Raw genomic sequence first — 26,141 nt, forward strand, 5'->3', positions numbered from 1 at the left:
GATTTGGTGGTGATGAACTCCTTTAACTTTTTCTTGTCTGGGAAACTCTTTATATGGCCATCGATTCTAAATGATAGCTTTGCAGGATAGAGTACTCTTGGTTGTACTTGCTTTTCATCACTCTGAATATTTCTTGCCACTCCCTTCTGGCCTGCAAAGTTTCTTTTGAGAGATCAGCTGACAGCCTTATGGGAACTTCCTTGTAGGTAACTAGCTGCCTTTCTTTTGCTTCTTTTAAGATTCTCTCTTTGTCTTGAATCTTTTGCATTTTGATAATGAAGTGTCTTGGTGTGGGCCTCTTGGGGTTCATCTTGTTTGGGACTCTCTGTGCTTCCTGGACTTGTATGTTTGTTTCCTTCACCAAGTGAGGGAAGTTTTCTGCCATTATTGTTTCAAACAGGTTTTCAATTTCTTGTTTCCTCTCTTCTCCTTCTGCACCCCCAAGATGCGAATGTTGGCACGCTTGAAGTTGTCCCAGAGGCTCCTTACTGTTCTGATTGGGCATTTTTTGCTTCCTTATATTCCAAATCGATGGTTTGCTTCTTGGATTTACGTACTCTACTATTGAATCTGTGTAAATTATTCTTTATTTCAGTTAGTGCCTCCTTTGTTTCTGACTGTGCATCCACCATTTCTGACTGGTCCTTTTTTATGCTCTTGAGGCCCTCACTAAGTTCCCTGAGGTTCTCATTAAGTTCATTGAGCATCCTTAGAAGCAGTGTTTTGAACTCAGCATCTGTTAGGTTGCTTATCTCTATTTCGCTTAGTTCCTTTCCTGGGGGTTTGTTCTGGTCTTTCATTTGGGACCTGTTTCTTTGTCTCCTCATTTTGGCTGCCTCCCTGTGTTTGTTTCTGTGTATTACTGAACGAGCAGTATGGGGCTAGCTGAGACCAGATGCTGCTTGTTTGAAAGAATTTAGGAAAACCTGAAGCAGGGTCCAAGATAGGCCAATCCTATGGTTAAGCAAGTGGCAACAGCTTGGGTGGGCCTGAAAGTTGGGTGGGACGGGGCCTCAGGGAATCACCAGGGTGGGGCTACCAGTGTGAGCCAGGTTGCTGGAGGCCTAGATATGGCAACTGTCTGCTGCCTCGGGGAAGGGCTCACCAATGGAACCAAGGCCTCTGACAGCACGTTTGTCCTGGAGAAAGCCCCCTCTCCAGTCCTTGCTCCAATGCCAAACAGCTCAGTCCTTCCCTGTATGTCTCTGGTGCCCCTCGAGCTGCCTCCCCTCCAAGCTTAGAGGGAGTGAGTCCAATAAGTCCATTTGCGGGCCCTTTAAGGAGCTGCCTGGGGCTCCAGCCACTTCAGCTTCCCTGAGCCTCAGTTCCTGCTGGTTTTTCCAGCCAGAAGTTATGGGGGCTTCTCTTCCTGGCACTGGAACCCTGGGCGGGGCACCTGGTGTGGGATGGGGACCCCTCAGTCCTCAGGGAGGACCTTCCCAGCCGAGGTATCCTCCTGATTTTTATCTGCCACATGAGGGCGTGGGACCAGCCCCTCCGCCTCCACCCCTCCTACCAGTCTGGATGTGGCTGCTGCTTTAATTCCATAGTTGTAGGACTTCCATTCAGCTTGATTTCAGGTGGTTTTGAATGATGGTTGTTCTGCAGTTTAGTTGTAACTTTGATGTGGTTGTGGAAGGATGTGATACTGCGTTTACCTATGCTGCCATCTTGACAGGAAGTCAGAGTCATGCTTTCTTATCCAATCAGCTACTCTGTGTCTTTTTATCACAGCATTCAATCCATTTACATTTAAGGTGATTATTGCTATGTACTTATTTATTGCCATTTTTGTTTAGTGTGGTTCTATTTTTCTTCCTATTTCTCCTGCTAATCACAGCAGTCCTTTTAACATTTCTTGCAGTGCTGGTTTGGTGCTAATGTATTCCCTTAGCCTTTTATCATCTGGGAAGGTCTTTATTTGATCTTCTATTTTGAATGATAGCCTTGCTGGGTAGAGTAGTCTTGGATTCAGATCCTTGTTTTTCATGACCTTGATTACTTCATACCATTCCCTTCTGGCCTGTAGTGTTTCTGTTGAGAAGTCTGCTTAGAGCCTTATGGGGGGGGGTTTCCTTTGTAAGTAACTTGTTGCTTCTCTCTTGCTGCCTTCAGGATTCTCTCTTTGTCTTTAATTTGTGGCATTTTAATTACTATGTGTCTTGGTGTGGGCCTGTTTGGGTTCTTCTTACTTGGGGCTCTCTGCGCTTTTTGAACTTGAATGCCTTCTTCCTTCACCAAATTAGGAAAGTTTTCTGTCACTATTTCTTTGAATATATTCTCTAACCCTTGCTCATTTTCTCCTCCTTCAGGGACTCCTTTGATTTCAATATTATTACATTTCCAGTTGTCCCACGGTTCTCTTAAGCTGTCTTCCTGTTTTTTAATTGTCTATTCCTTTTGTTTTTCTGATTGGTTGATTTTTTTCTACCCTGTCTTCTAATTCACTGATCTGGTCCTCAGCTTCCTTTAGTCTGCTGTTTAGTCCTTCCAATGTGTTCTTTATTTCTGCTATGTCATTCTTCATTTCTTCTTGGTGGTTTTTTTTTTATTTCCAAGTGGTTGATTTTCAATGTTTCTATGTCGTTACTCATGCTGTTTTGCTTCCTCAAGATCATGGCTCTGAATTCTACCTCTGATAACTTGCTTAACTGCATTTCATTGATCTCATCTTTGGTAGAGGTCTCTTGTTTTTTCATTTGGGGTTTGTTTTTTTGTTTCACCATTTTGGCTATCTCAGTGGGTTTTGGAGCCTGCCAAATTTTTCCTGTGGGTGTTGGTGTTCTACTGTTTGTGGCTTTCTCTACTGGGTTTGGATGAGCGTGGGAGGACCCATGTTCAACACCACTGTTAAGTCTTACTTACCTGAGTAGGTCTGGAAGCCCAGGAATGGTTCAGTTATCCTCTAGGTTTTTTCCTGGAGGCTATTAGTCTTTGTTACTTGAAGAGCCTTGGGTTCTCAGTTGTATAAAAAGCTCTCTCAGGTGTTCTGCATAAGAGGATTTCCCAAGGGTGGGGCAGATGCTGATTGTTAATGAGCCTCAATTTGCATTTCAATGAACCACCTGGGTGGGGTTAAATTTCTGAGGGAGAAGCTGCTGCTTCTCCCCACAGCCCTGGGAAGGAGTAAGATGGCCACCGTCCTGTGCGGCTGCAACTCAGCAAAAGCTCTGAGCGCCCTCCAAATCCAGAGTGTCCTCACACAGTTCCAGTCCAGTCTGCCCTCCCTCTGCTGGAGCCCAAGGTGAGTGGCTGTGGCTATTTTAGCGTCTGTCCCGGCTCTGCGCTGTGGAGCCGCCTGGGAGTGTAACCCGAGGGCGCTGCTCACAACTAAGGCCACTGCTGTCTGTGGGCTCCCAGCCCCCCTCTCTCACGTCCGCAGTCCTACCAAGATCGAGTTAGTGTCCCTGGTTATATGGTCCTCACAAGCTGCTTTTTAGTTGCTTTTTCCCAATGATTTGTCTTTATTTTAGTTGTAATTCCAGTTTGGTCCTGGGAGACGGTCTGTGTAGCTTCCATTCACTCCACCGCCATTTTGGAATTCCCATTTGAGGTTTTTTAAAAAACAAAATAATATTTAAAAAGCACTAGGTCTCTCTGTATTCGAACTGTCCTTATTGATGTGTACAAAGGAGGACAGTTCTGGCTGAAGGGTGCTCCTGCTTCCTCAGGCAGGAGGAAGGACATTTTGCAAAGCGTGCTTTCAGGCAGACACAGAGGGTGACCTCCCACATTTTCATGGTCTGTATTAATGTCACACATTCTAGGAGGCAGGCCCTGAGCCTATTTGGCTGTTTTTTTTTTTTTTTTTTTTTTTTTTATAATACTTTGGCCAACCCTAGAAGTTTGTGGGCAAACAAACAACACCTTTGAAATTGTGACCTTTCTGGTTTGGGCTAGGGAGCTAGGCAAGTAGGGAGCATAGGCTGTGTGTTGCCACAGAAGGAAGGTCAAGAAAGCTATGTGCTCACCCAGACCCCGCCCTCTTCGAGTCTCTAACAGATATCTGCTGCTACTACTTCTCTTTTTATTCCCTTCCTGGCGTCGGTGGTTCACAGCCACAGGATTCCTGCTCCCTCTAGCCATGACTGAAAGAGTTCTTCTGTTAACAGGTGTGCCAGGGGCCTGGAGGTGGGGGAAGAGCTTTGGGTGAGGAGGAGGCAAACTGTGAGTAGAGAGAAGGAGTGCAGAATATTTAGGAGTCAGATTGGGGAGTGACAAAGAGGATTTGGAGAAGGATAAGAGATTCATGAAGAAGCAGAGAGTAGAGCTAGACCAAGAAGGGATGGCCAGAGAAGCTTGGATGAATGACTAAATTCATAGCCTGTGCAAAGGGGTTCAGCTGGCCCCTTCACAACTGAGGAAAGAGACCTAGAGAGGTGAAATGACATGCTAAGGGATGCACGGCTGGTACTGGATTCTTTATGTTTATTTTTATTTTTTTATCCTCACCCGAGGACATTTTTCCATTTTTTTGTACAGATAGAGTGGGAGGGAGAGAGAGTAAGAGAGAGAGAGGGAAACATCGATGTGAAAGGGACACATCGAGTGGCTGCCACCCTCACGACCAACCAGGGCCGGGGACAAACTGCAACCGAGGTACATGCCCTTAGCGGGAACCAAACCCGGGTCTCTCCAGACCGCAGGCAGACGCTCTAACCGCTGAGCCAAACCGGCCAGGGCTGATACTGGATTCTCAGAGTGTTTTGTCCTGGATCCCACCTCACCACTTCTACTTCACCTCCAGTTCTATTTTCCAAAGACCCAGGTCTAAATTTGTTTGTTGAATGACTTCTGGATCAAATGATTTAAGTTTGTTTCCTTTAATGCTTGTGTTTTGTGATGAATGAACCAACGAAGGAAAAGAAATGCTTGAGAGTTTGAATAAAAAGGAAATTGCCTAACTGGGAGGCTTTAGAAACTGCTTATTGGGCAAATCAGCAGGGCAGGAACATAGGACTAGGCTTAAAGAGGGGCTGGAGACACCCCATGTTGGTGGTTTAGGCCTGGGGTCAGCAAACTATGGCCTATGGGTATAAGGCAAGGGTTCCACCACGACTTTTGTATAGTCTGTGAGTCTTAGGTGGGCGTTGGTAATTGATTCATGATCAGGAACACTAATGTTCATCCCAATGAAGTGAAATATTATCTTCCCCAAAGAATTCCATCTGTGTCATTAGCAAATTTGTATTACAAAAAAGTGCATTCAATTATTTATTATATTTTGAATCTCCTTAGTGAAAAATTTGTGGAAATGCATTTGTTCTTTTGTATATAAGTACCTACATGATATACTCTCTTTGCCTGTTGGCCCACAGAGCCAACATTTTTTACTGTCGGGCCCTTTAGAGAAAGTGTGCTGACCTCTGTCTGGGCTGTCAGAGCTGGATGTGGGAGGCAGACATCTCCATGCTGGGTTAGAGTGAATCCCAGTAGGAAGATGCCCAGAGCAGGAGGACTGCTTTCTTACCTGCGTCCTTATCTCCTCCGACCCTCACCCCTTTCTTTTCCCTCCAGCCTTGGCCTTATGTCACGGATTCAACCTGGACACTGAAACCGCAGTGATCTTTCAAGAGAATGTAAAAAGCTTCGGGCAGAGTGTGGTCCAGCTTGAGGGGTCCCGGTAAGGGCCACTGGTGAGGGTGGGGGGTGTCCCTGTCTCACCCACTTTCCCTCTAAGACTACATACCTGAAAAAAAAATTTTTTTGTTTTTCTTCTTGATTTGTTTTTGAATAGTTAATACAATTACAGGGTTCTAAATTAAAAAGATACCAGAGTGTGATAGTGAAAAATCCTCCACATTCCATTCCCCTAGTTCCTGTCCCAGGAGGGTTTTTAAAAAAAATTTTATTTTTCAATTACAGTTTACATCCAGTATTCTTTGTATTCGTTTCTGGTGTACAGCATAGTGGTTAGATAATCATGTCCATTACAAAGTGTTCTCCCTGATACTGCCAGTGCCCACTGGCACCATGCATAGTTATTACAATATTATTGACTACATTCCCTGTGCTGTACTTTATTTTTTATTTAAAAATTTTTTTAGAGAGAGAGGAAGTGAGAGGGAGAGAGATTTAGAAACATTGATGAAAGAGAACCTCTACTGGCCACCTCCTGCATGTCCCCAACTGGGGATCGGGCCCACAACCTGAACATGTGTCCTGACCGGGAATCGAACCGGTGACCTCTTGGTGCATGGGTCGATGCTCAACCAGTGAGCTGCACCGGCCGGACCCTGTGCTGTACTTTACACCCCTGTGACTATTTTATAACCACCAATTTGTATTTAATTCCTTCACCATTTTTACCCAGTTCCCCAACCCCTCTTACCTCTGAAAACCATCAGTCTGTTCTCTGTATCTGAGTCTGTTTCTATTTTGTTTGTTTGTTTTGTTCTTTAGATTCCACATATGAGTGAAATCATATGGTATTTGTCTTTCTCTGACTGCTTTATTTCACATAGCATAATACCCTCTAGGTCCATCCATACTGTTGCAAATGGTAAGATTTCATTCTTTTTTATGGCCAAGTAATATTCCATTGTATATATGTGAAACTGGACAACAAATGGGTCTGGGCTGCCTGTCACTACTTGAGCCAATTAAGCAGAGACAAGGTTGAATCATATATGAGCATTTATTCTAATACTGCTGGCAGTATGGGAGAGTAGCAGGTCATCCCTGAAAACTCTCTTCACTCCCTCCACAGCTGGTTGCTTATATTGGGTATTATATGGGGAAGTAGACAAAGGGAATAATGATGGGTACAATGGTTGGGGGAGTAGGCAAAGGGAACATCAAAGGGTAAAACAGTTACAGATTGCGGGCATGGGTGAGTGATTCAGGCTGGGGAATGTGTGCTGGGTGAAGCAACTGTCTCCAGTGCACCCCTTCCAAGACTCCAAGGTTGTTAGTCTTTTCACGATGAGGCGGGGCAGCTCTCGGGTAAGGACAATGGACAGCATTCCTGAGGTAACCTCCCAGGGCATCTCAGGTCAGAATGGACTTTCTTTAATCGGAACAAAGCAGTCATGATTAACAGCAAGGATGTTTAACATTTCTTATAATTATGGCTAGTACCCCACTATGATTAGTTCTCTATTATTCTATTATTCTCTCCCACTCCTTTCATGTGTACCATGATTTTTTTTTATTCCTCACCCAAGGATATTTTTCCATTTCTTTTCAGACAGAGTGGGAGGGAGGAAGAGAGGGAGAAAGAGAGAAACATCGACTTGAGACAGACACATTGGCTGGTTGCCTCCCTCATGACCCTGACCAGAGCCTTGGACACACTGCAACCGAGGTACGTGCCCTTGGCTGGAATCGAGCTCGCGACTCATTGGTCTGTGGGCCGACGGTCCAACTGCTGAGCCAAGCCAGCCAGGGTTATACTATAATTTTTTATCCACTGGTCTATTGATGGACACTCGGATTACTTCCATATCTTGGCTATTGTAAGTAAATAATGCTGCAATGAAATAGGGTTGCATATATCCTTTTGAATGAACATTTTGGGTTTCTTTGGATATATACCCAGAAGTGGAATCGCTGGGTCATAAGGCAATTTCATTTTTAATATTTTGAGGACCCTCCATACTGTTTTCCATAGCGGCTGCACCAATTTACATTCCCACCAACAGTGCACGAGGGTTTCCGTTTCTCTACATCCTTGCTGACACTTGTTGTTTGTGGATTTATTGATGATAGCCATTCTGACAGGTGTGAGGTGATATCTCATTGTGGTTTTAATGTGGATCTCTCTGATGATTAGTGACATTCAGCATCACCAACCATTTTTGGAGACAGACCCAGGGCGCTGATCTTGGGGGTCAGGGAAGACGTGGCATCTCAGGTACATGACTTTAATCTTGTTGGGGTCAAACTTTGGTAGCATGGTGGCGGTGGCTGGTGTTGGATGAACCCGGCTTCAGAAAGACTGAAGAAAGTTGCTCCTAAGTGTCCTCTGAGCTGAAAGTAGTACCAGGCTGTTCTGATTACTATGGCCTTGTAGTGCAGTTTGATACTAGGTAGTGTGATTCCTCTAACTTTGGTCTTCTTTTTCAAGATTGCTGCGACTATTCTGGGTCTTTTGTGGTGTCATATACATTTTTGAATTTTTTTTCTAGTTCTGTGAAATATGCCATTGGTATTTTGATAAAATTTCTTGGGTGTTCTTCCAAAGAAAGATAATCATGTACTGTGCGGACATACCTCTACATTTTCCTAACCTTTCTCCTGCACGCAACTTGTAGCACATGTTATACTCAAACTATAGCCTGCTGCCAGTTTTTGTAAAAACATTTTATTGATCACCCCACCCCGACTCGTTATTTATTGTTCATGCTTGCTTTGGAGCTACAAGGGCAGAATCAAGAGGCTATGACAGCCCTGGCCACGTGGCTCAGTTAGTTGGAGCATTGTCCATACACCAAAAGATTGTGGGTTGGATTCCTGGTCAGGCACATACCTAGGTTGCAGGTTTGAATCCCTGTCAAGGGGCACACAAGAGGCAACCAATTGATGTTTCTCTCTCTCTTAAATCAATAATTAAAAAAAAAGAGGCCATGACAGAGACTGTATGACCTGCAAAGCCTAAAATATTTATCTTTACAAAAATAATATTTATAGAAATGGTATTTCTGCTCCAGATGAAATTTGCTGGTGGTCTCTGCTCTATACCATCTTTTGCATTTTTTTCTTAATAGAGCATGGTAATTTTACCAGATAAGTGCATAGAGAGCTTACCCTTTTTGTTGTTGTTAATCCTCAGCTGAGGACATTTTTCCATTGATTTTTAGAGAAAGTGGAAGGGAGGGAGGGAAGGAAGAGAGAGAGAAACATTGATGTGAGAGAGACACGTTGATTGGTTGCCCCCTGCATGACCCTGACCAGGGCTGGGATCAAACCTGCAACCCAGGTACGTGCCCTTGATCAGGAATAGAACACAAGACCCGATTGGTCCATCGACAGATGCTCTCACCACTGAGCAATACAAGCCGGGGCAAGAGTTTATTCATTTTTTTAATGCTTGCATCATATTCTATTATTTGAAGGTACTGTAATTCACATTTTTATTACACTTAAATTTCTTCTTAATGGATATTAGATTGTTTCCACACTCTTTCCATGTGAAAAATGTTGTCATTTTGCACAGGTGCCAATATATTTGGAAGTAAATCTTAGAACTAGGATTGCTGGATCAAAGGGTACATATACGTATGTAATTTTAATAGATTTTTCCAGATTACCCTCTATAGAGGTGGCAACAATTTATACTCACACCAGAAATTTATGGAAACACCTATTTCTCTGTCCATTTACCAATCCAGTGTGTTATCAAACTTATTGATCTTTGCAAATTGAATAAGTGACAAATGGTATCTCAATTTAGTTTCAAATTACATTTCTTTACAAATGAGAGATTATTTCCTTTTACTGTGAACACTTTTTTTCCCCTTATTTGTTGCCCATTTTTTTTATTGGGTTATTATTATTTTTCCTTATTGGATTGTAGGAGCTATGACTATATTGAGGAAAGTAGGTTGGGGTGTGAGTTGCTAATCTTTCTCCCACTAGCTTATCATTTGTCTTTTAACTTTGCTTATGGTAGTTTATCACAGACAGAAATTTATTTAAAATGACTGTGGTTTAATTTAACCATATTTATTTATTAATTAAAATTTTTGTTGATGTTTGATCTTATTTATTTGTTACTCTTAAAAAGTCTCATTAAAAAGCCCTGGTTGGTTTTGCTCAGTGGTTAGAGTGCTGGCCTGTGGTCCCGAGAGACCCGGGTTCGGTTCCCGCTAAGGGCACGTACCTCGGTTGCAGTTTGTCCCCGGCCCTGGTTGTGTCGTGCGGGAGGCAGCCACTCGATGTGTCCCTTTCACGTCGATGTTTCTCTCTCTCTTACTCTATCTGAACAAAAAAATTGAAAAATGTCCTTGGGTGAGGATAAAAAAAAAACCACTTCACCCAAGGATATGCTTATTGATTTTAGAGGGGGGCAGGAGAGAGAGAGAGAGAGAGAGAGAGAGAGAGAGAGAGAGAGAGAGAGAGAGAAACATCAATGTGAGAAAGAAACATTGATTGGTTCTCCTGTACATGCCTCGATTGGGGATCGAACCTGCAACTTAGTTATGGCCCTGACCAGGAATTGAACCTGCAGCCTTTCAGTGCATGGGATGACACTCCAACCAATGAAGGCACACCTGCCAGGGTAAAAAAAAATCTCATTTTTGACTGGCTCTTCTTAGAGCTCCAAGAAGCTCTCAGAGAGGGCAGCCTATGTCTCTTGTCTCTTGGCAAACTGTTTCTTATGTTTTTCTGTGGCCTCCCTCCTTTTCTTGGCTAAACATTTAGCATATTCTGTGGCATCTTCCTTATTTTTCTTAGTTCACTGTTTCTTCAGAGTAATATGCCGACATTTGCCTTGCAGGATGTGTGGAGTAACACGACGCTGCAACTTGCATTTTTTTTTGTTTGTGGTTTCTTACCTCCTTTGCTCAGGGGCTTTCTCACAACATATTGGCAGGCATCATCTTCTCCAGAGAGATGGAAAGTCTGCGAGTTTTGCTAGCTCTTCTGGGCCCCAGGTGACAAGGCACAGTAGTATCAGTGAGACCAGAAATATCTTTCACTCCCTTTCTCACAATGACCCAGCTGAGAACATGCAGATTGGCATTCACAATGCGACCTGGAGCAGATTACTGCTTCTGTCTCCAGTCCTCCGTGGTCTGTCACAGGAATGCCCCTTACACGTAGCAGGCAGACACGCCGTGGGTGAGGTACCCTGTTTCCTGGGGAAACCTTGTTTGTAGTTCCCACCACTGATTCCAACCACTTCACCCTTCCATTCTTCACCCAGAGTGTCAGCAGCAACTTCTGGGGCCATATGCTTCTCATAAAAGGTACGAAGTTGGCCCTGGCTGGTTTGGCTCAGTGGTTAGAGCTTTGGCCTGCGGTCCAGAGAGACCTGGGTTCGGTTCCCACTAAGGGCACCCTCCTCGGTTGCAGTTTGTCCCCGATCCTGGTTGGATTGTGCGGGTGGCAGCCACTCGATTTGTCCCTTTCACATCGATGTTTCTCTCTCTCTCTCTCCCTCCTACTCTATCTGAACAAAAAATGGAAAAGTGTCCTTGGGTGAGGATAAAAAAAAGAAAAAAAAAGGTACGAAGTTGGCGTTTATCATCCACGTCAACGAGTGTCTGGCAGCCAGTGGCTGGGAAGATGTCCATCTTCACCCGAACCAGCTGGCCGCCTCTGGGGCGCCACGAAAGAGAGAAGATTGAACCAGTTTTTAATGGCCTTTTGGTTTTGTGTTCTTCTTAGAGAGGTCCTTCCCACACTAAGATGTAGACATTTCCCATTTTTTCTTTGTTGCGTCTTCCTCCTGGCTCCAGGAACTGGGGAATCTGTGTGAGGATTGGCTCTCCCACTTTCCTTTGGGAACAGGACTTCTTCATCGCCTCCTCTCTCTACATGTGACTTTTCTCCTTTTCCTGTGTGATCTGTTCCCACTTCTCCCCTTAGGTTGGTGGTTGGAGCCCCCCAGGAGATAAAGGCTGCCAACCAAACAGGTGGCCTCTACCAGTGTGACTACAGCCTGGGCACCTGTGAGCCCATCCCCCTGCAGGGTGAGTCCCTGTCCTCCCTCACCCGGGCTGGGGTTCCACTCGTGCATACACTTGGACTTGCCAGGCATTCCGTTTGTTCTGGGGGGTCGTCCGCGGTTGGAGCCCCACGGGTCCAGCTCCACATCCTCCGCTGTAGCTTGGCCCTACCCCAGACACCCTCAGGCACCCCTCTCATGTTCTTTCCCCATGACCTGGCTGCCCCTTTGACCTGTCAGACCTCTGTGTCTCCCAGGTCCAGGTGACCCCCTTCCAGTTCTTACACAGGCCCTTTTACCTCCCTGAATGTAACTGTGCACTTGTCTGTCCTCCCAGTGCCCCCGGAGGCTGTGAACATGTCCTTGGGTCTGTCTTTGGCATTTGCCACCAACCCATTCCGGCTGCTGGTGAGTTGCCCCTGGGTCATGGGAGTGTTCTGAGGGGAGGCATGGAGACCTGGGGCTGTTGGGGCTGGGGTTTTGGGAGGATGGACATGCTGGGGTAAAGGGACAGGAAGCAGGGGGCAGCTCCTCTCACCTACACCCTACCCTCCAGGCCTGCGGCCCCACCCTACACCAAATTTGCAAGGAGAACACCTATGTGAATGGTTTCTGCTTCCTGTTTGGATCTAACCTACGGCAGTCGCCCGAGCGGTTCCCAAAGGCCCTCAGAGGTAGGCTGTGTTTGGCATAGAGTACAGATGGGCAGCAGGAGACTGGAGGGCAGGGGCAGGACTGGGCTGGGGACTGCTCCCCTCCACTTCCCTCCTCTCCCCTCCCCTCCCTTCCTCTCCCCTTCCCTTCCCTTCCTTCATGCTTCCCCCCCTGCAGAGGGCTTTAGCTACACATTGCCAGACCATTTCCCCCTGCCTGCCCTGCCTGCCCAGGGGCACCAGGGAACAGCCTCTCTTCTTTCCCTGTCTTCTTGCTGCCTGACTGCATCCAGTTCTGTGGCTTTAGCTCCCATTCTCACATCTCTTTCTTCAGGCCTCACTCGCAGGAGCTCAAGACTCTTCTTTTAAAAAATGTTTTTGTCTGGATGGCATGGCTCAGTGGTTGAGCATCGACCCCATGCACCCAGAGGTCACCAGTTCGATTCCCGGTCAGGGCACATGCCCAGGTTGTGGGCCCAGTCCCCAGTGGGGGGCATGCAGGAGGCGGCCAATCGATGTTCTCTCATCAATGTTTCTATCTCTCACTTCCTCTCTTTAAAAAAAATCAGTTAAAAAACATTTTTTTAGTTCTTTTAAGATGCACTTGGTTCAAAATTCAATAGGCAGTAAGGGATAAACTGCAAAAATCTCTTCCTCATGGTTCCCCCAGCCTGCTGTTTCCTTCCTGGGAGGCCGCCACTGTCCCCCGTTCCTGTGTCTTCTTCCAGAGATACTCTCCAGAGTATAGGCATACGCAAACCTACAGGCTTCACTCGTGCTCCAGAGGTGCTATACACACTGTACTGTACCTCGATTATTTTAACATACGAGATTTTCAAAAATTTATTCCTAACCAATCTTTACATATGTTCCATATAAATCTGCTTGTTTCTTAGAATCTGCTTGTTTATTTTTAAAGTTTAAAAAGTTTTTTTAATTTTTATTATTATTATTTTTTTATCCTCACCCAAGGACATTTTTGCACCTATCTTCAGACAGAGTGAGAGGGAAAGAGGGAGGAAGAGAGAGAGAGAAACATCGATGTGAGAGAGACACATCGACTGGCTGCCATCCACATGACCCCAACTGGGGCCAGGGACAAACTGCAACTGAGGTATGTGCCCTTAGGGGGAACCGAACCTGGGGATCTCTGGTCCGCGGGAGAAGCTCCAACTGCTAAGCCAAACCAACCAGGGCATTTTTAAAGTTTTTTTTAATCCTCACCCAAGGATATGTTACTTTTTTTTGGTTAATTTTTTTTGGTTAATCCTCACCTGAGGATATTATTTCCATGGCTTTTTAGAGAGAGAGAGAGTGGAAGGAAGGTAGGGACAGGGAAAGAGAGAGAGAGAGAGAGAGAGTGAGAGAGAGAGAGAGAGAGAGAAAGAGAGAGAAAGAGAGAATGAAACATTAATGTGAGAGAGACACGTTGATTGGTTGCCTTCCACACAACCCTGACTGGCTGACCAGGGATGGGGATCAAACCTGCAACCCAGGTACATATGTGCCCTTGACTGGGAATCAAACTCATGATCCTTTGGTCTGTGTGCTGATGCTCTAACCACTGAACCACACCGACCAGGCTGTGTACTGATTTTAGAGAGAGAGAAAGTGGGAGAGAGAGAGATGTAAAAGAGAAATATCGATTGGCTGCCTCCCAGAGATCAAACCCAAAACCTGGGTTTGTGTTCTGACCAGGAATTGAATCCACAACCTTTTTTGGTACATGGGACAACACTCCAACTAACTGAGCCACCTTGCTAGGGCTGCTTGTTTATTTTTATTTATTTATTGTTTAAACTTATCTTTATTGTTGAAAGTATTACAGATGTCCCCCCTTTTCCTCCAATGACCCCCCCTTCCCAGTCTTGCCACCCTACTGCCTTCCCCACACTATTGTCTATTTCCATTGGTTATGCATATATGTATAGAAGTTCTTTGGTTTATCTCTTTACCACCTCCCCGCCCCCTCCTTTAAGGTTCATCAATCTAACAACAAATTTGTACTTCTTAATCCCTTTACCTTTTCCGCCCATCCCCCCAAACCAACAAAAAGTTCTCTGTGTCTGTGAGTTTATTTCTGTTCTGCTTGTTCATTTTGTTTGTAGATTCAACTGATGATAGATATGTATTTACTACCATTTTGTGGTTTATATTTTTCATCTTCTTTTTCAAGAAGACCCTTCAACATTTTATATAATACTGGTTTGGTGGTGACAAACTCTTTTAGCTTTTTCTTGTCTGCAAAGCTTTTTATATGTTCATCAATTCTAAATTATAGCTTTGCAGGATAGAGTAATCTTGGTTGTAGGTCCTTGCTTTTCATCACTTTGAATATTTCTTGCCACTCCCTTCTGGCCTGCAAAGTTTCTTTTGAGAAATCAGCTGACAGTCTTATGGAAGCTCCTTTGTAGGTAACTGCTGCTTTTCTCTTGCTGCTTTTAAGATTTTCTCTTTGACTTTAACCTTTTGCATTTTAATTATGATGTGTGGATCTCTTTGGGTTTTTCTTGTTTGGGACTCTCTGCTTCCTGAACTTGTATGTCTATTTCCTTCACCAAGTTAGGAAATTTTTCTGTCTGTTTTTCAAATAGGTTTTCAATTTCTTGCTCTCTCTCTTCTCCTTCTGGCACCCCCATAATGTGAATGTTGTACACTTGAAGTTGTCCCAGAGGCTCCTTACACTATCTGCATTTTTTTTTGGATTCTTTTTTCTTGTTGCTATTCTGATTGGGTGTTTTTTGATTCTTTATATTCCAAATTACAGATTTGATTCTCAGTTTCATCTACCCTACTGTTGATTCCTTGTAAATTATTCTTTATTTCAATTAGTGCATCCTTCATTTCTGACTGGATCTTTTTTATGCTGTTGAGGTCCTCACTAAGTTTGTTGAGCATCCTTATAACCAGTGTTTTGAATTCTGCGTCTGTTAGATTGCTTGTCTCCATTTCATTTAGTTATTTTCCTGGAGTTTTGTTCTGTGCTTTCATTTGGTACATGTTTCTTTGTCTCCTAATTTTGGCTGCCTCCCTGTGTTTGTTTCTATGTATTAAGTATAGCTGCTATGTCTCCTAGGCTTTGTAGGGTGGCTTATTGTTGTAGGTGTCCTGTAGGGTCCAGTGGCACAGGCTCCCTGCTCACCCCAGCTGGGCCCTTGAGGTGCACCCCTAGTGTGGTCTGTACACCCTTCTGTTGTAATTGAGTCTTGATTGCTGTTGGCATATCAGTGGGAGGGATTTACTCATGCTGGTCAGCTGCAAGGACTGGCTGTGACCACTGACCTCTGAGTACCTTGGACGATCAGTTGTGCAGGGCCCACCACACAGAGCAAGACTTACTTCAGCAGGGCTCTGGGACCCACTGAGTCCACTCCTTGAGTGTGTTGCTTGTGGAGGTAGTTGGGTGATGGTGTTTCGATGTGGTCTGAAACTGTCCATTGGGTGTGCTCTCTCTGGGACAAGGTCAGCCACTGCCTGTGTTCTATCCAGGGCCACCAGGCATAAGCTACAAAGTGATCTGCAGATGGTTGCTTCTTGTGCTGGGCTTAGAGGTGCCTGGGCAAGGCCAAGCTGTGAACCCCAGCTGGCTGCTGTTAGTGCTGGGCCTTGGGCCAATTAATGAGAGGTATGGGGCTTACTCAGGCCAGATGCTGCATTTTTTAGAGAATTTAGGGAAATCTGAAGCAGACGCTAAGACAGGGCAATCCTATGGTAAAGCCACTAGAAACATCTTGGGTGGGCCTGAAAGTTGGGTGGGCCAGGAACTCAGGGAATCACCAGGGCAGGGCAAACAGTATGAACCAGGTTTCTGGAGTCCCAGATATGATGGCCATCTGCCAGCCCCATGGGGGAAGGGCTAACTAAAAAAACAACGGCCTCCACTAGTATGTCTGTCCCGAGAAAGCTGCCTCTCCCGCTTTTGCCCCAATGCCAAACAACTCAGTTCTTCTGCTGCCTTTCAAGCTGCCTCCCCCACGCTAGAGCCCAGAGGGAGAGAGTTGGAGTAAGTCCGTGTGCGGGCCCTTTAAGAGGAACTGGCTGGGACTCTAGAAGCCCCAGCCTCAGTTCCCACTGGTTTTACAGCCAGCAGTTATGGGGCTTTTCTTCCTGGTACTGGAACCCTGAGCTGGGGGGCCTGGTGTGGGATGGGAACCCCTCACTCCTCAGGGAGGACCGTCCCAGCCCAAGGTGTCCTTCTGATTTTTATCCGCCACATGTGGGTGTGGCACCAGCTCGTCCACGCCTCTGCCCCTCCTACCAGTCTCCATGTGGCTGCTGCTTTAATTCCGTAGTTGTAGGACTTCCATTCAGCTCGATGTCAGGCGGTTCTGAATGATGATTGTTCTGTAGTTTAGTTGTAATTTTGATATGGTTGTGGGAGGAGGTGATACTTGATTGGAAGTCCGCTAATTTTTAAAAAGCCAATACTTTTGGTGTAATTTTATTTTATTTTTCAATGTCATATAGTAAAATTGACCTTTTAAAGTTTCTTTTAAATTTTTTTATTTTATTTTTAATTCTATTTTTGTTACAGATGTTTCTCCTTTTTTACCCCATTGACACCCTCCTCCCTATCCCCCACCTTCCCCAGCTTTGTTGTCCATGTCCATTGGTTATGCATACATGCATATAAGTTCTGTGGTTTATCTCTTCCCTCCCCCCACAACCCACTCTTCTGAGGGTTGTCAGTCTGTACCCTACTTCCACATCTCTGGGTCTACCCTATTCCTCAGACTGTTATGTTCATTATATTCCACAAATAAAGAGATCATGTGGTATCTGTCTATTTCTGCTTGGCTTGTTTCGCTTAGGATAATACTTTCCAGGTCCCTCCATGTCGTCTCAAAGGATAAGAGATCTTTCTTTCTTACAGCTGCATAGTACTCCATTGTGTATATGTACCACTTCTTTTTTATCCACTCATCTACTGATGGGCACTTGGGCTGTTTCCAGATCTTAGCTATTGTAAATAGTGCTGCAATGAACACGGGGGTACATATATTCATTCTGATTGGTGTTTCGGGCTTCTTAGGGTATATTCCTAGAAGTGGGATCACTGGGTCAAATGGCAGTTCAATTTTTAATTTTTTGAGGTAACACCATAGTGTTTTCCATAGTGGCTGCACCAGTTTGCATTCCCACCAGCAGTGTATTAGAGTCCCCTTTTCTCCACACCCTCGCCAACACTTGTTGTTTGATGATTTGTTGATGGCGGCCATTCTGACAGGTGTGAGGTGATACCTCATTGATGTTTTAATTCGCATCTCTCTGATGATTAGTGATGTTGAGCATTTCTTCATATGTCTCTTGGCCATTTGTATGTCCTGTTTGGAGAGGTGTCTATTCAGCTCCTCTGCCCATTTTTTTTAATTGGGTTCTTTGTCTTCCTTTTGTTGAGTTGTATGAGTACTCTCTATATAAAATTGACCTTTTATTTTTAATCCTCACCTGAGGACATTTTTCCATTTTTTTTTCAGATAGAGTGGGAGGGAGAGAGAGAGAGAAAAACATCTATGTGAAAGGGATATATCAAGTGGCTGCCACCCACACGACCCAACCAGGGCCGGGGACAAACTGCAACCGAGGTACGTACCCTTAGCGGAAACCGAAACCGGGTCTCTCTGGACCGCAGGCTGACGTTCTAACCGCTGAGCCAAACTGGCCAGGGCAAAATTGACCTTTTAAAAAATGATTTTATATATTCTTTTATTATTATTATTTTTTGGTTAATCCTCACTCGAGGATATTTTTTCATTGATTTTTAGATAGAGTGGAAGGGAGGAGAGAGAGAGAAAAAAAAGAAAGAAAGAAAGAAAGAGAGAGAAATATCATTGTGAGAAAGACACATCAATTGGTTGCTTTCTGTACAACCCTGACCAGGGTTGGGTATTGAACCTGCAAACCAGGTACATGCCTTTGACTGGGAATCAAACCTGTGACCCTTTGGTCTGAGGGCTGACTCTCTAACCACTGAGCCAAACCAGCTGGAGCTTTTTAAAAAAAAAAAAAAATTTAATTTTAAATTACTGTTGACATACAATATTATATTAGTTTTAGGTGTAAAACATAGTGATTAGGCATGTATATGCCTTATGAAGTGATCACCCTGATAAATCTAGTACTTATTTTATACCATATATAGTTACTACAATATTATTGACTTTATTCCTTATGCTGTACCTATATTCCCATGACTATTTTTTAGTTTACAATTTTTATGAATTTTAAGATATGTGTTGATTTGTGTAAAACAACATGAACAGGATATAAAACAGTTGTACTCCACCCTAAGAAAGCCTGTACCATGCCTTTAGAGTCAATTGCCTTCTCCCCTTTACCCTTAGCCCCTGGCACTTACTGATCTGTTCTCCATCACCATATAGTTTGTCTTTTCAAGAATGTTACATAAATGGAATCATAACCTTTTGAGTTTGCATTTGGGATTCACCCATATTGTTATGTGTGTCCATAGTTCTTTCCTTTTTATTGCTGAGTAATATTCCATTGCATGGATTTATCACGGTCTCATTCACCAGTTCATCCATTCACCCACTGAAGGATGTTTGGGTTATTTCTAATGTTTCACATCATAAATAAGACTGGTAGAAGTCTTCACTGCTATGACAATCTTTCTAAAACACAGACTGATCATCTCACTTTCTTTCCTAAGAACCTTCAATGGCTCTGCACCGCCAAACAGGTAAAGTCAAACTTCTTTTTGGGATAGAGAGGCTCTTTCCAATCATTTTCTGCTTAATGTCATAGCTCTATCTCTTTGTTTCAATCACCGTCATATAGATTTACCCTGGTAGTTCCATTTCCATTCTTAGATTCTACCAGGATTCTTTTCTTTTTTTAATTCTCACATGAGGATATTTTTAAATTTTATCTTCAGATATAGTGGGAGAAAGAGGGGGAGAGAGAAACATTGATGTGAGAGGGACACATCGACTGGTTGCCTCCTTCACGACCCTGCCCAGGCCTGGGGACAAACCACAACTGAGGTTTGTGCCCTTGACTGGAATCGAACCTGTGACTCATTGGTCCTTGGGCCCATGCTTTAACCGCTGAGCCAAACTGGCCAGATTTCTACCAGAATTCTTTTCGGCCCATCCCCTTTGTATCAGTCCGGGTCTCCACCAGAACAGAGGGCACACTTCAGTTAAGATAACTTGAAAATGGTTTATTTACAAAGGGACTATTTATAAAGTCATGGTAGGGTCTAAGGGAACTAAAAGGGGCCATGCAGGAACTCAGGGCCAGCAGAGCTGTCGCCACCCCTAAGCTGATAAGACAAGGAGTGGGAAAAGTCATCAGCATCCAGAGGAGAGAAAGTTGTATGGTGCGGGCCTCCTTGAGAGGCATGGATCTCGTCTGTGGAGGGACACAGCTGGCCCGGAGCAACCTTGCAGGGAGGGAGCCTAGAGGAGAATATGCTAATCCCACTTTTCTGCCTCCTCCAGTCCCCTGTTGAGGCTCCTACTTGGGCAAATGCACCTGAAGCCAGAAGGTATAAAATATAAAAGCCCTGTTGCTGTGGACCTGTGGGCCCACCTCCCAGGCTGCAGAGCAGAGCTAGAGAAGGTAGAAAGTGGGGTCGGGGCTGAGGGCAGAGGGAGAACATCTGGCACACCTTTATGTGTCTGCTCCTTTCCCCTGTAGTTCATTTGTCCCTTCGTATTTCTGGAAAATTAGTTCTCACTCTTCATGAGGTAGCTCCAATATCACCACTTTCCCTGACGTTTGGGCAGAATTAACGAAATTTTTACATTCCTATTAGTCCATGGTTTTTTTTTTTTTTTAAATTAATTATTTTTCTTTATTGATTTTAGAGAAAGAGGAAGGGAGAGGAAGATAGAGATAGAAACATCGATGAGAGAGAACATTGATTGGCCACCTCCTGCATGCCCTCCCCCCCCCCCCCACCGGGGATCAGGCCCACAACCTGGGCATGTGCCCCGGCTGGGAATCGAACTGGCAACCTCTTGGTACATGGGTCGATGCTCAACCACTGAGCCACGCTTGCTGGGCTTGTCCATGTTTTTATTTAATTTGGAGCAGGGGTTGAAGCATGTTTACCTTTAAAAAATTTATTTTTTATTTTTAAAATGTTTTCATTGATTTTTGTTAGAGAGAAAGGAAGGGAGAGAGAGATAGAAACATTGATGTGAGAGAGAAACATCAATCGGCTGCCTCCCGCATGCCCCCCACCGTGGATTGAGCCTGCAACCCAGGCACATGCCCTGACCTGGAATCAAACTGGGACCTTTCAGCCCATGGGCAAATGCTCGATCCACTGAGCCACATGGGCCAGGCTTGTGTTTACATTTTAATCTCATTGTTCAGCAGATAACTAACAACCTGAAGGCTCTAGTACTTAATCAATTCATGTTCTTTTTCCTTTTCCCAGAATGCCCTCAGCAGGAGAGTGACATTGCCTTCTTGATTGATGGCTCTGGTAGCATCAACCGAAATGACTTTCAGCGGATGAAGAATTTTGTCTCAACTGTGATGCGTCAATTCACAAAGTCCAAAACCTTGGTGAGGCCCAATGGGTAGGTCAGGGAATAGCCCATACAAGGCTGGCAAGGACATTGCAACTAGGTCACCACTTTTGTACTTCAACTGCAAACTTGGACAGATTGCCAGTCAATCATGGTTTTCTGTCATGATTCCCTTTATTGCTCTGTCTGAATGCAGCCTCAATATTCTTCTAGCTCTCTGTAAATTGGGCAGCTTGGACTATGTGATAGGAGTTGGCATGGGAGATGAAACCCATGTGTCATCTCTGACTGAGTTCTAGGACTGAGACATGAGAGCTGATGGCAGATCTCTCTTTCCTGGTGGGGCAGAAGGATGAGGCAGTGCTGAATTTGGAGGAATTTGGACACTGGAGAGTGTTTTAAGATTTCTGTAGGCTTTCTGGGAGATGACCAAGAGGAAGGAGAGGCATCTTCTTCAATGTAATGCCAGGTACCTGTTTCCAGTTCTCCTTGATGCAGTACTCTGACGACTTCCGGACTCATTTCACCTTCAAAGATTTCAAGAATAACCCTAACCCGAGGGGACTGGTGACGCCAATAGAACAGCTGACTGGGTACACATACACCGCCACGGGAATCCTCAAAGTAGTGTAAGCTCTTCCTGTTTTGCTTAGGATGTGAGAAGGAGGTGATATTTGTAGCTGGGGTTTGAAGGATGAGGGGAGTTATTCAGACAGGGCTGGAGTAAAGGATATTTCTGGTTGAGGGAACATCATGAGTGAAGGTGTGGGGGAGGGACTGTTCATGACAAAACAAGTGTGAGTAGAGGTGGGAAAGAAGGGGGGAGTGAGAGGGAAGCTGAAGGCAGGCTAGAAACAGCGGCTGGGGCCAAGTCGCTGTGAGTAACTGAAAAGCCAGAGGGGACCCACGGAAGGTTTTAAGTAGTGGGGAGATGTAGCCATACCTTGATTTGGAAAGTTCACTCTGTTTTATGTCGTGTGTATGTGTGTCTGTAGAGCCAAGGGTGGAGGTTGGGACATAAGTTCAGGAGATGGGCTAGAGAGCTGTTGTATCAAACCAGGAGAGGTTAGATGAAGGCTCAGTCAAGTTCATTACAAAACATATATGTAGTTTTTAATTTAAAAGGAATAATAGTTAAAACCTCAACCTATGCAAAAGCACATAAAAGCAGTGAAGGTGTCTTTTCCCTCTACTTTTATCCCCTCTCCTGCTGCCTTTCCAGGTCTTGGGGAAGCCACACCCCAGTGTTCATCTTGGGGGAGCCCAAGCCCATCCTAGACAGAGCCCTGCTGTGTCTGCATCAGTGACTGCTGACACCCCCTCCCTAGCATTGAGTGTCTCCATCTGCTCGCATTTGACTTTTCCCTCCTCTTCCCTGCACAGAACAGAACTGTTTAGCAGCAACAATGGAGCTCGGAAGAATGCCCTTAAGATCCTAGTTGTCATCACAGATGGAGAAAAGTATGGTGATGCCAAGGAATATAAGGATGTCATCCCTGAGGCAGACAGACGGGGTGTCATTCGCTATGTCATTGGGGTAGGAAATGTGGCTCTCAGGCCTGGTGTTTCCGGGGAGGATTTCTGCTTAGATACATCCTCCCTTCGATTAGCAAATAGCAATACAATCAAAGTGGGCGACAGACACTGCCAGCCCATATGTGCATGTATACATCCGTTAACTATTGTCATAATGATGCTGTGTAATGAACTAACCAAAAAGTCACTGGTTTAAAACAATAAGCGAGTCTGTAAGTCAGCTGGGCAGATTTTCTGGTCTCAGCTGGGCAGATTTTCTGGTCTCAGCTGGGCACTCATGCATCTGTGGCAGGTTGGTTGGCAGCCCTGCTGGTCTTGGCGGGGCTCTCTGTTTCTGAGGGTTGCCAGCTCTGTCTGCTGGACAGGAATGGCGGGAGCGACAGGGGTAACCTGGCTCTTCTGCTCTGTCGCATCCTCCAGTGCACTAGCCTGGGCACGTCCTCAGGGTGCAGGCAGAGGAACAAAAGAGAAAGTGGAAATATTGCAAGCACCTTTTCAAGCCCCTGTTTGCATCCCATTTAATGACATGCAAGACATGTGGCTGAACCCAGTCAATGAGTGGGGCAGATTGCTCTGCCAAGGCTAGGAGGACACAGCAAAGTTCCAGGGAAATGGCTTGGATACAGGAATGGGTAAAGGGTTGGGATCCGCAGTGTAGTCAAACTACCATAGTACCTGTGTGACACAGACAAAGGTGCATGACTTGGCAAGTAATAAACACATTCATAGGAAGAAAAGTCTCCTTTCCACTGGAGAAAAGTCAGCCCCACACCGGCAGGCAGGGCCCAGCACATGGACCAAAGGCTGGATTTCAGTCCCCAGTTGCTCCCTTGACAGAATCCCTGGCACAGAATACAGTCTGCTCTACTACACTTGGAGCCCCATCCCAGGGGCCTTCTGGTGTCTTCCCTCTTGGGACAGACATTGTTTTAGGTACTTTTTCTGTAGAATTTTCTGGCTGCATAAGATAGCTACCCCCAGACAGTGTCTGATTCAGCTTGTTCCTTGGTAACAGGTGGGAAGTGCCTTCAACAATGAGAAATCCCGCCAAGAGCTTAATACCATTGCATCCCAGCCACCTCGCGAGCATGTGTTCCAGGTGAATAACTTTGAAGCTCTGAAGACCATTCAGAACCAGCTTCAGGAAAAGATCTTTGCGATTGAGGGTGAGCTAAGGTTCTGTGTTTCGGGAACAGCCTCAGAGGCAGCCCCTCACTCCAAGCCAATATTCCTCTCTAGAAACTAGAACCTCCTAATCTTTGGTCTCCTGACCCTCAGCATCAACTCTCTTTCCACTTCCTTCAGTTCCCAGCAACTCTGCTTCACTTGGTCAGTTCCTTTGGAATAGAAAGATCTAGGCTTTTATCTCTAATTTTGCAACTCTTGGCTACAGGCTGAAAAATTGGAGGGTAGGGGAGCCAAATCCCACACAGTATTTTTCTAAAAATTTGAGATGTTGCCAACATTTGTCTGTTTGGTTCACTGCTATTTTCCCAGTGCTAGAATAGTACCTGGTGCATAGAGGGTGCTCGATAAAAGGTTTTTGAATAAAAGAATTAAAAAACTGGGGGCCTGGCCAGTGTGGCTCAGTTAGTTGAACATCCTTTCATGCACCAAGAGGTCTCTGGTTCAATTCCCAGTCAGGGCACATGCCTAGGTTGCCAGCTCGATCCCCAGTAGGGGGTGTGCAAGAGGTAGGCGATCGATGTTTATCTCTCATCGATGTTTCTCTCTCTCCCTTCCTCTATCTCTAAAATTAATAAAAACATATTTAAAAGATTGGTGGAAGGTTCATATACAATCTAGATTTATGGCTTCTCTTGGGAACCACATTCCCACTTGGCAAAATGCAGCTGGAGCCAAAGAGCCACCATCCCTTTGAAAGGGGCACATACGTTCTAGTTTAACATGGCTCTCACCTGAGCCCCCTTTTGTCTGGCCACCAAAGCATTTGTGTGTGTGTGTGTGTTAAAGAAATATTGACCACTGTCTGCAAGTATTTACAATAAAATAAACAATATACAGTTGGGTAACATTCTGTTTACTACAGTTATTGTTTTTCCTGGCTTCTGCTGAACCAGTAAGCTAAATACTGAGACTGAGCCTACGTGTAAGGAATGAGTTGGGGTAAAGAGTAAACATGCAGGTCAGGAGTTCAGATTACAAAAGTTTGTTCACCCATTTACTCCAGCAGGTATTGAATTGCCAACGTCTCTAACGATCTGATTAGGTTTCCATGAACAAAGTCTTACACATTCCACGAATCATGACTTTTTGGTCCATGTAACAGAAGGATTTCAGCTTCATGTAAAGGAACATTCCACCAGGGAAAACCTTTAAGTCTTGCCTAATTATGCCCACCAGGGTTTGTTTAGCTTTCTCATTTGGGTAGGGAGGTTGTTGGTAGTGATAAAACTTTTCTTTCAGGTACTTTTCAAATAAATTTGCATTTATGATTATAGATATGGATATGGATTCTGCTATGGCTGCTTTTAAATGGTCCAACTTAAATGACTTACATTATATTTAAATTACCAATTAATTACAAATTATCTAATTTCAAAGTTTAAACCTTCAGAACAAATTTCAATTGAACTTGAAGTGATTTATATCTTAGGTTGAAAATGATGGCAGCCCAGAAACATATGTTTATGTGTGGCTGTGAAATGCTGTGTTTATTTTCGTAAATGTTTAAAAAAGAAAGAAACAAACAAAAAACTATTTACATTTTTTTTGTGTGTATACACACCAACCCCCCAAATAAACAAAAACCCAGAATGATCCTTAGGCATATATGAGTTAAACACAAATTCTGACTGAATCATGACTCTGAAGATTTCTTTAGAATAGACTTTAGAAAAGTCTATTCCCTAAAATACCGAGGAAAAAAACTACACCATGGATCAAATGTTCTTCTCTGGTAAAGGAAGTGACTACAGGAAGCTTTTGTTCAAAGTAACCAGTGCTAGAGATGCAACCCCCTCAACAACTGCCCCGTACTACTTCAAAACAGACATATCAAACTTGATTTCCATTAGAATGTAGTTATTTCCTATGCTAACAAAGAAAAAACCAAAGAACCAGGTATATATTTACATTTCCATGTAAATGTATATGGAAAGCAATGCAAACAGGTCCTGGGCTACGTGTTCTGGACAAGAATGCCAAATTGCCCCTCTTCATCAAAAGCAATTACGATTTCAGGACACTCTTTTGTCAGCACCAAATCCACCTCATCTGCATCTTCCCCTTTCACGAAACGTGAATTCTCTCCACCGGGTCTGTGGACTCTTCATTCAGGGCCAAGACCTCTGGCAGCTTCCCGGCTTACCAGCAGCACCTCTTTTCCTCTTTGATGTGCTGTCATCAGATTCACTGCAGATAAAGATTTTCTTTCTGTACCATCTTCTTTACCAGCTTTTTGAGAAGTAAGAAATGCTTCAGTGAACTCTGGACCATCTTCAGATTCCCAAGTATTGTCAGCATCTGAGTCCCGTCCACTTCAGGAAATGCTCCCCATCCAGTTCACTAAGCGTCAGTCCAATACTTTTCCACTACAAATTCTTCAGGCTCTGCCTCCTCGACTTTTTACTCTTTCCAGTCCGTTTCTTTCCCATTTTTTTTTTTTTGTAAAAAATAGGTTTTTATTCATTTTTTTAGAGAGAGAGGAAGGGAGAGATAGACATGGATGTGAAAGAGAAACATCCATGGGCCTCCTGCATGCCCCCCACTGGGGGTGGAGCCTGCAACCCGGGCATGTGCCCCGACTGGGAATGGAACCAGACCTCTCAGTCCAGGGGACAGTGCTCCATCCACTCAGCCACTCTGGCCGGG

The 26,141-nt window shown here is 44.6% G+C and overlaps 1 protein-coding gene and 1 pseudogene across 3 annotated transcripts in view; one reads left to right on the forward strand and one right to left on the reverse strand.

Annotated features, from left to right (window-relative positions):
- Positions 1-4,024: 4,024 nt before the first annotated feature.
- LOC118641414 (integrin alpha-M-like) overlaps positions 4,025-26,141 on the forward strand; it is a 49,693-nt gene continuing 27,576 nt past the window's right edge. For 2 of the 3 annotated variants that reach the window (XM_036278612.1, XM_036278613.1), the window contains exons 1-9: positions 4,025-4,112; positions 5,518-5,623; positions 11,536-11,639; positions 11,952-12,022; positions 12,171-12,288; positions 20,678-20,808; positions 21,255-21,400; positions 22,155-22,308; positions 23,323-23,473. In XM_036278612.1, the coding sequence (XP_036134505.1) occupies positions 4,085-4,112; positions 5,518-5,623; positions 11,536-11,639; positions 11,952-12,022; positions 12,171-12,288; positions 20,678-20,808; positions 21,255-21,400; positions 22,155-22,308; positions 23,323-23,473 (1,009 nt within the window). In that variant the 5' untranslated portion in view covers positions 4,025-4,084. Of the gene's footprint in view, positions 4,113-5,517; positions 5,624-11,535; positions 11,640-11,951; positions 12,023-12,170; positions 12,289-20,677; positions 20,823-21,240; positions 21,401-22,154; positions 22,309-23,322; positions 23,474-26,141 lie in introns of those variants that run through there. The other variant, XM_036278614.1, reaches the window with a different exon arrangement.
- On the reverse strand, positions 25,400-25,925 carry LOC118641515 (annotated as a pseudogene).

Source organism: Molossus molossus, unplaced genomic scaffold (genome assembly GCF_014108415.1).
Source record: "Molossus molossus isolate mMolMol1 unplaced genomic scaffold, mMolMol1.p scaffold_m16_p_3, whole genome shotgun sequence".
Lineage (NCBI taxonomy): Eukaryota > Metazoa > Chordata > Mammalia > Chiroptera > Molossidae > Molossus > Molossus molossus.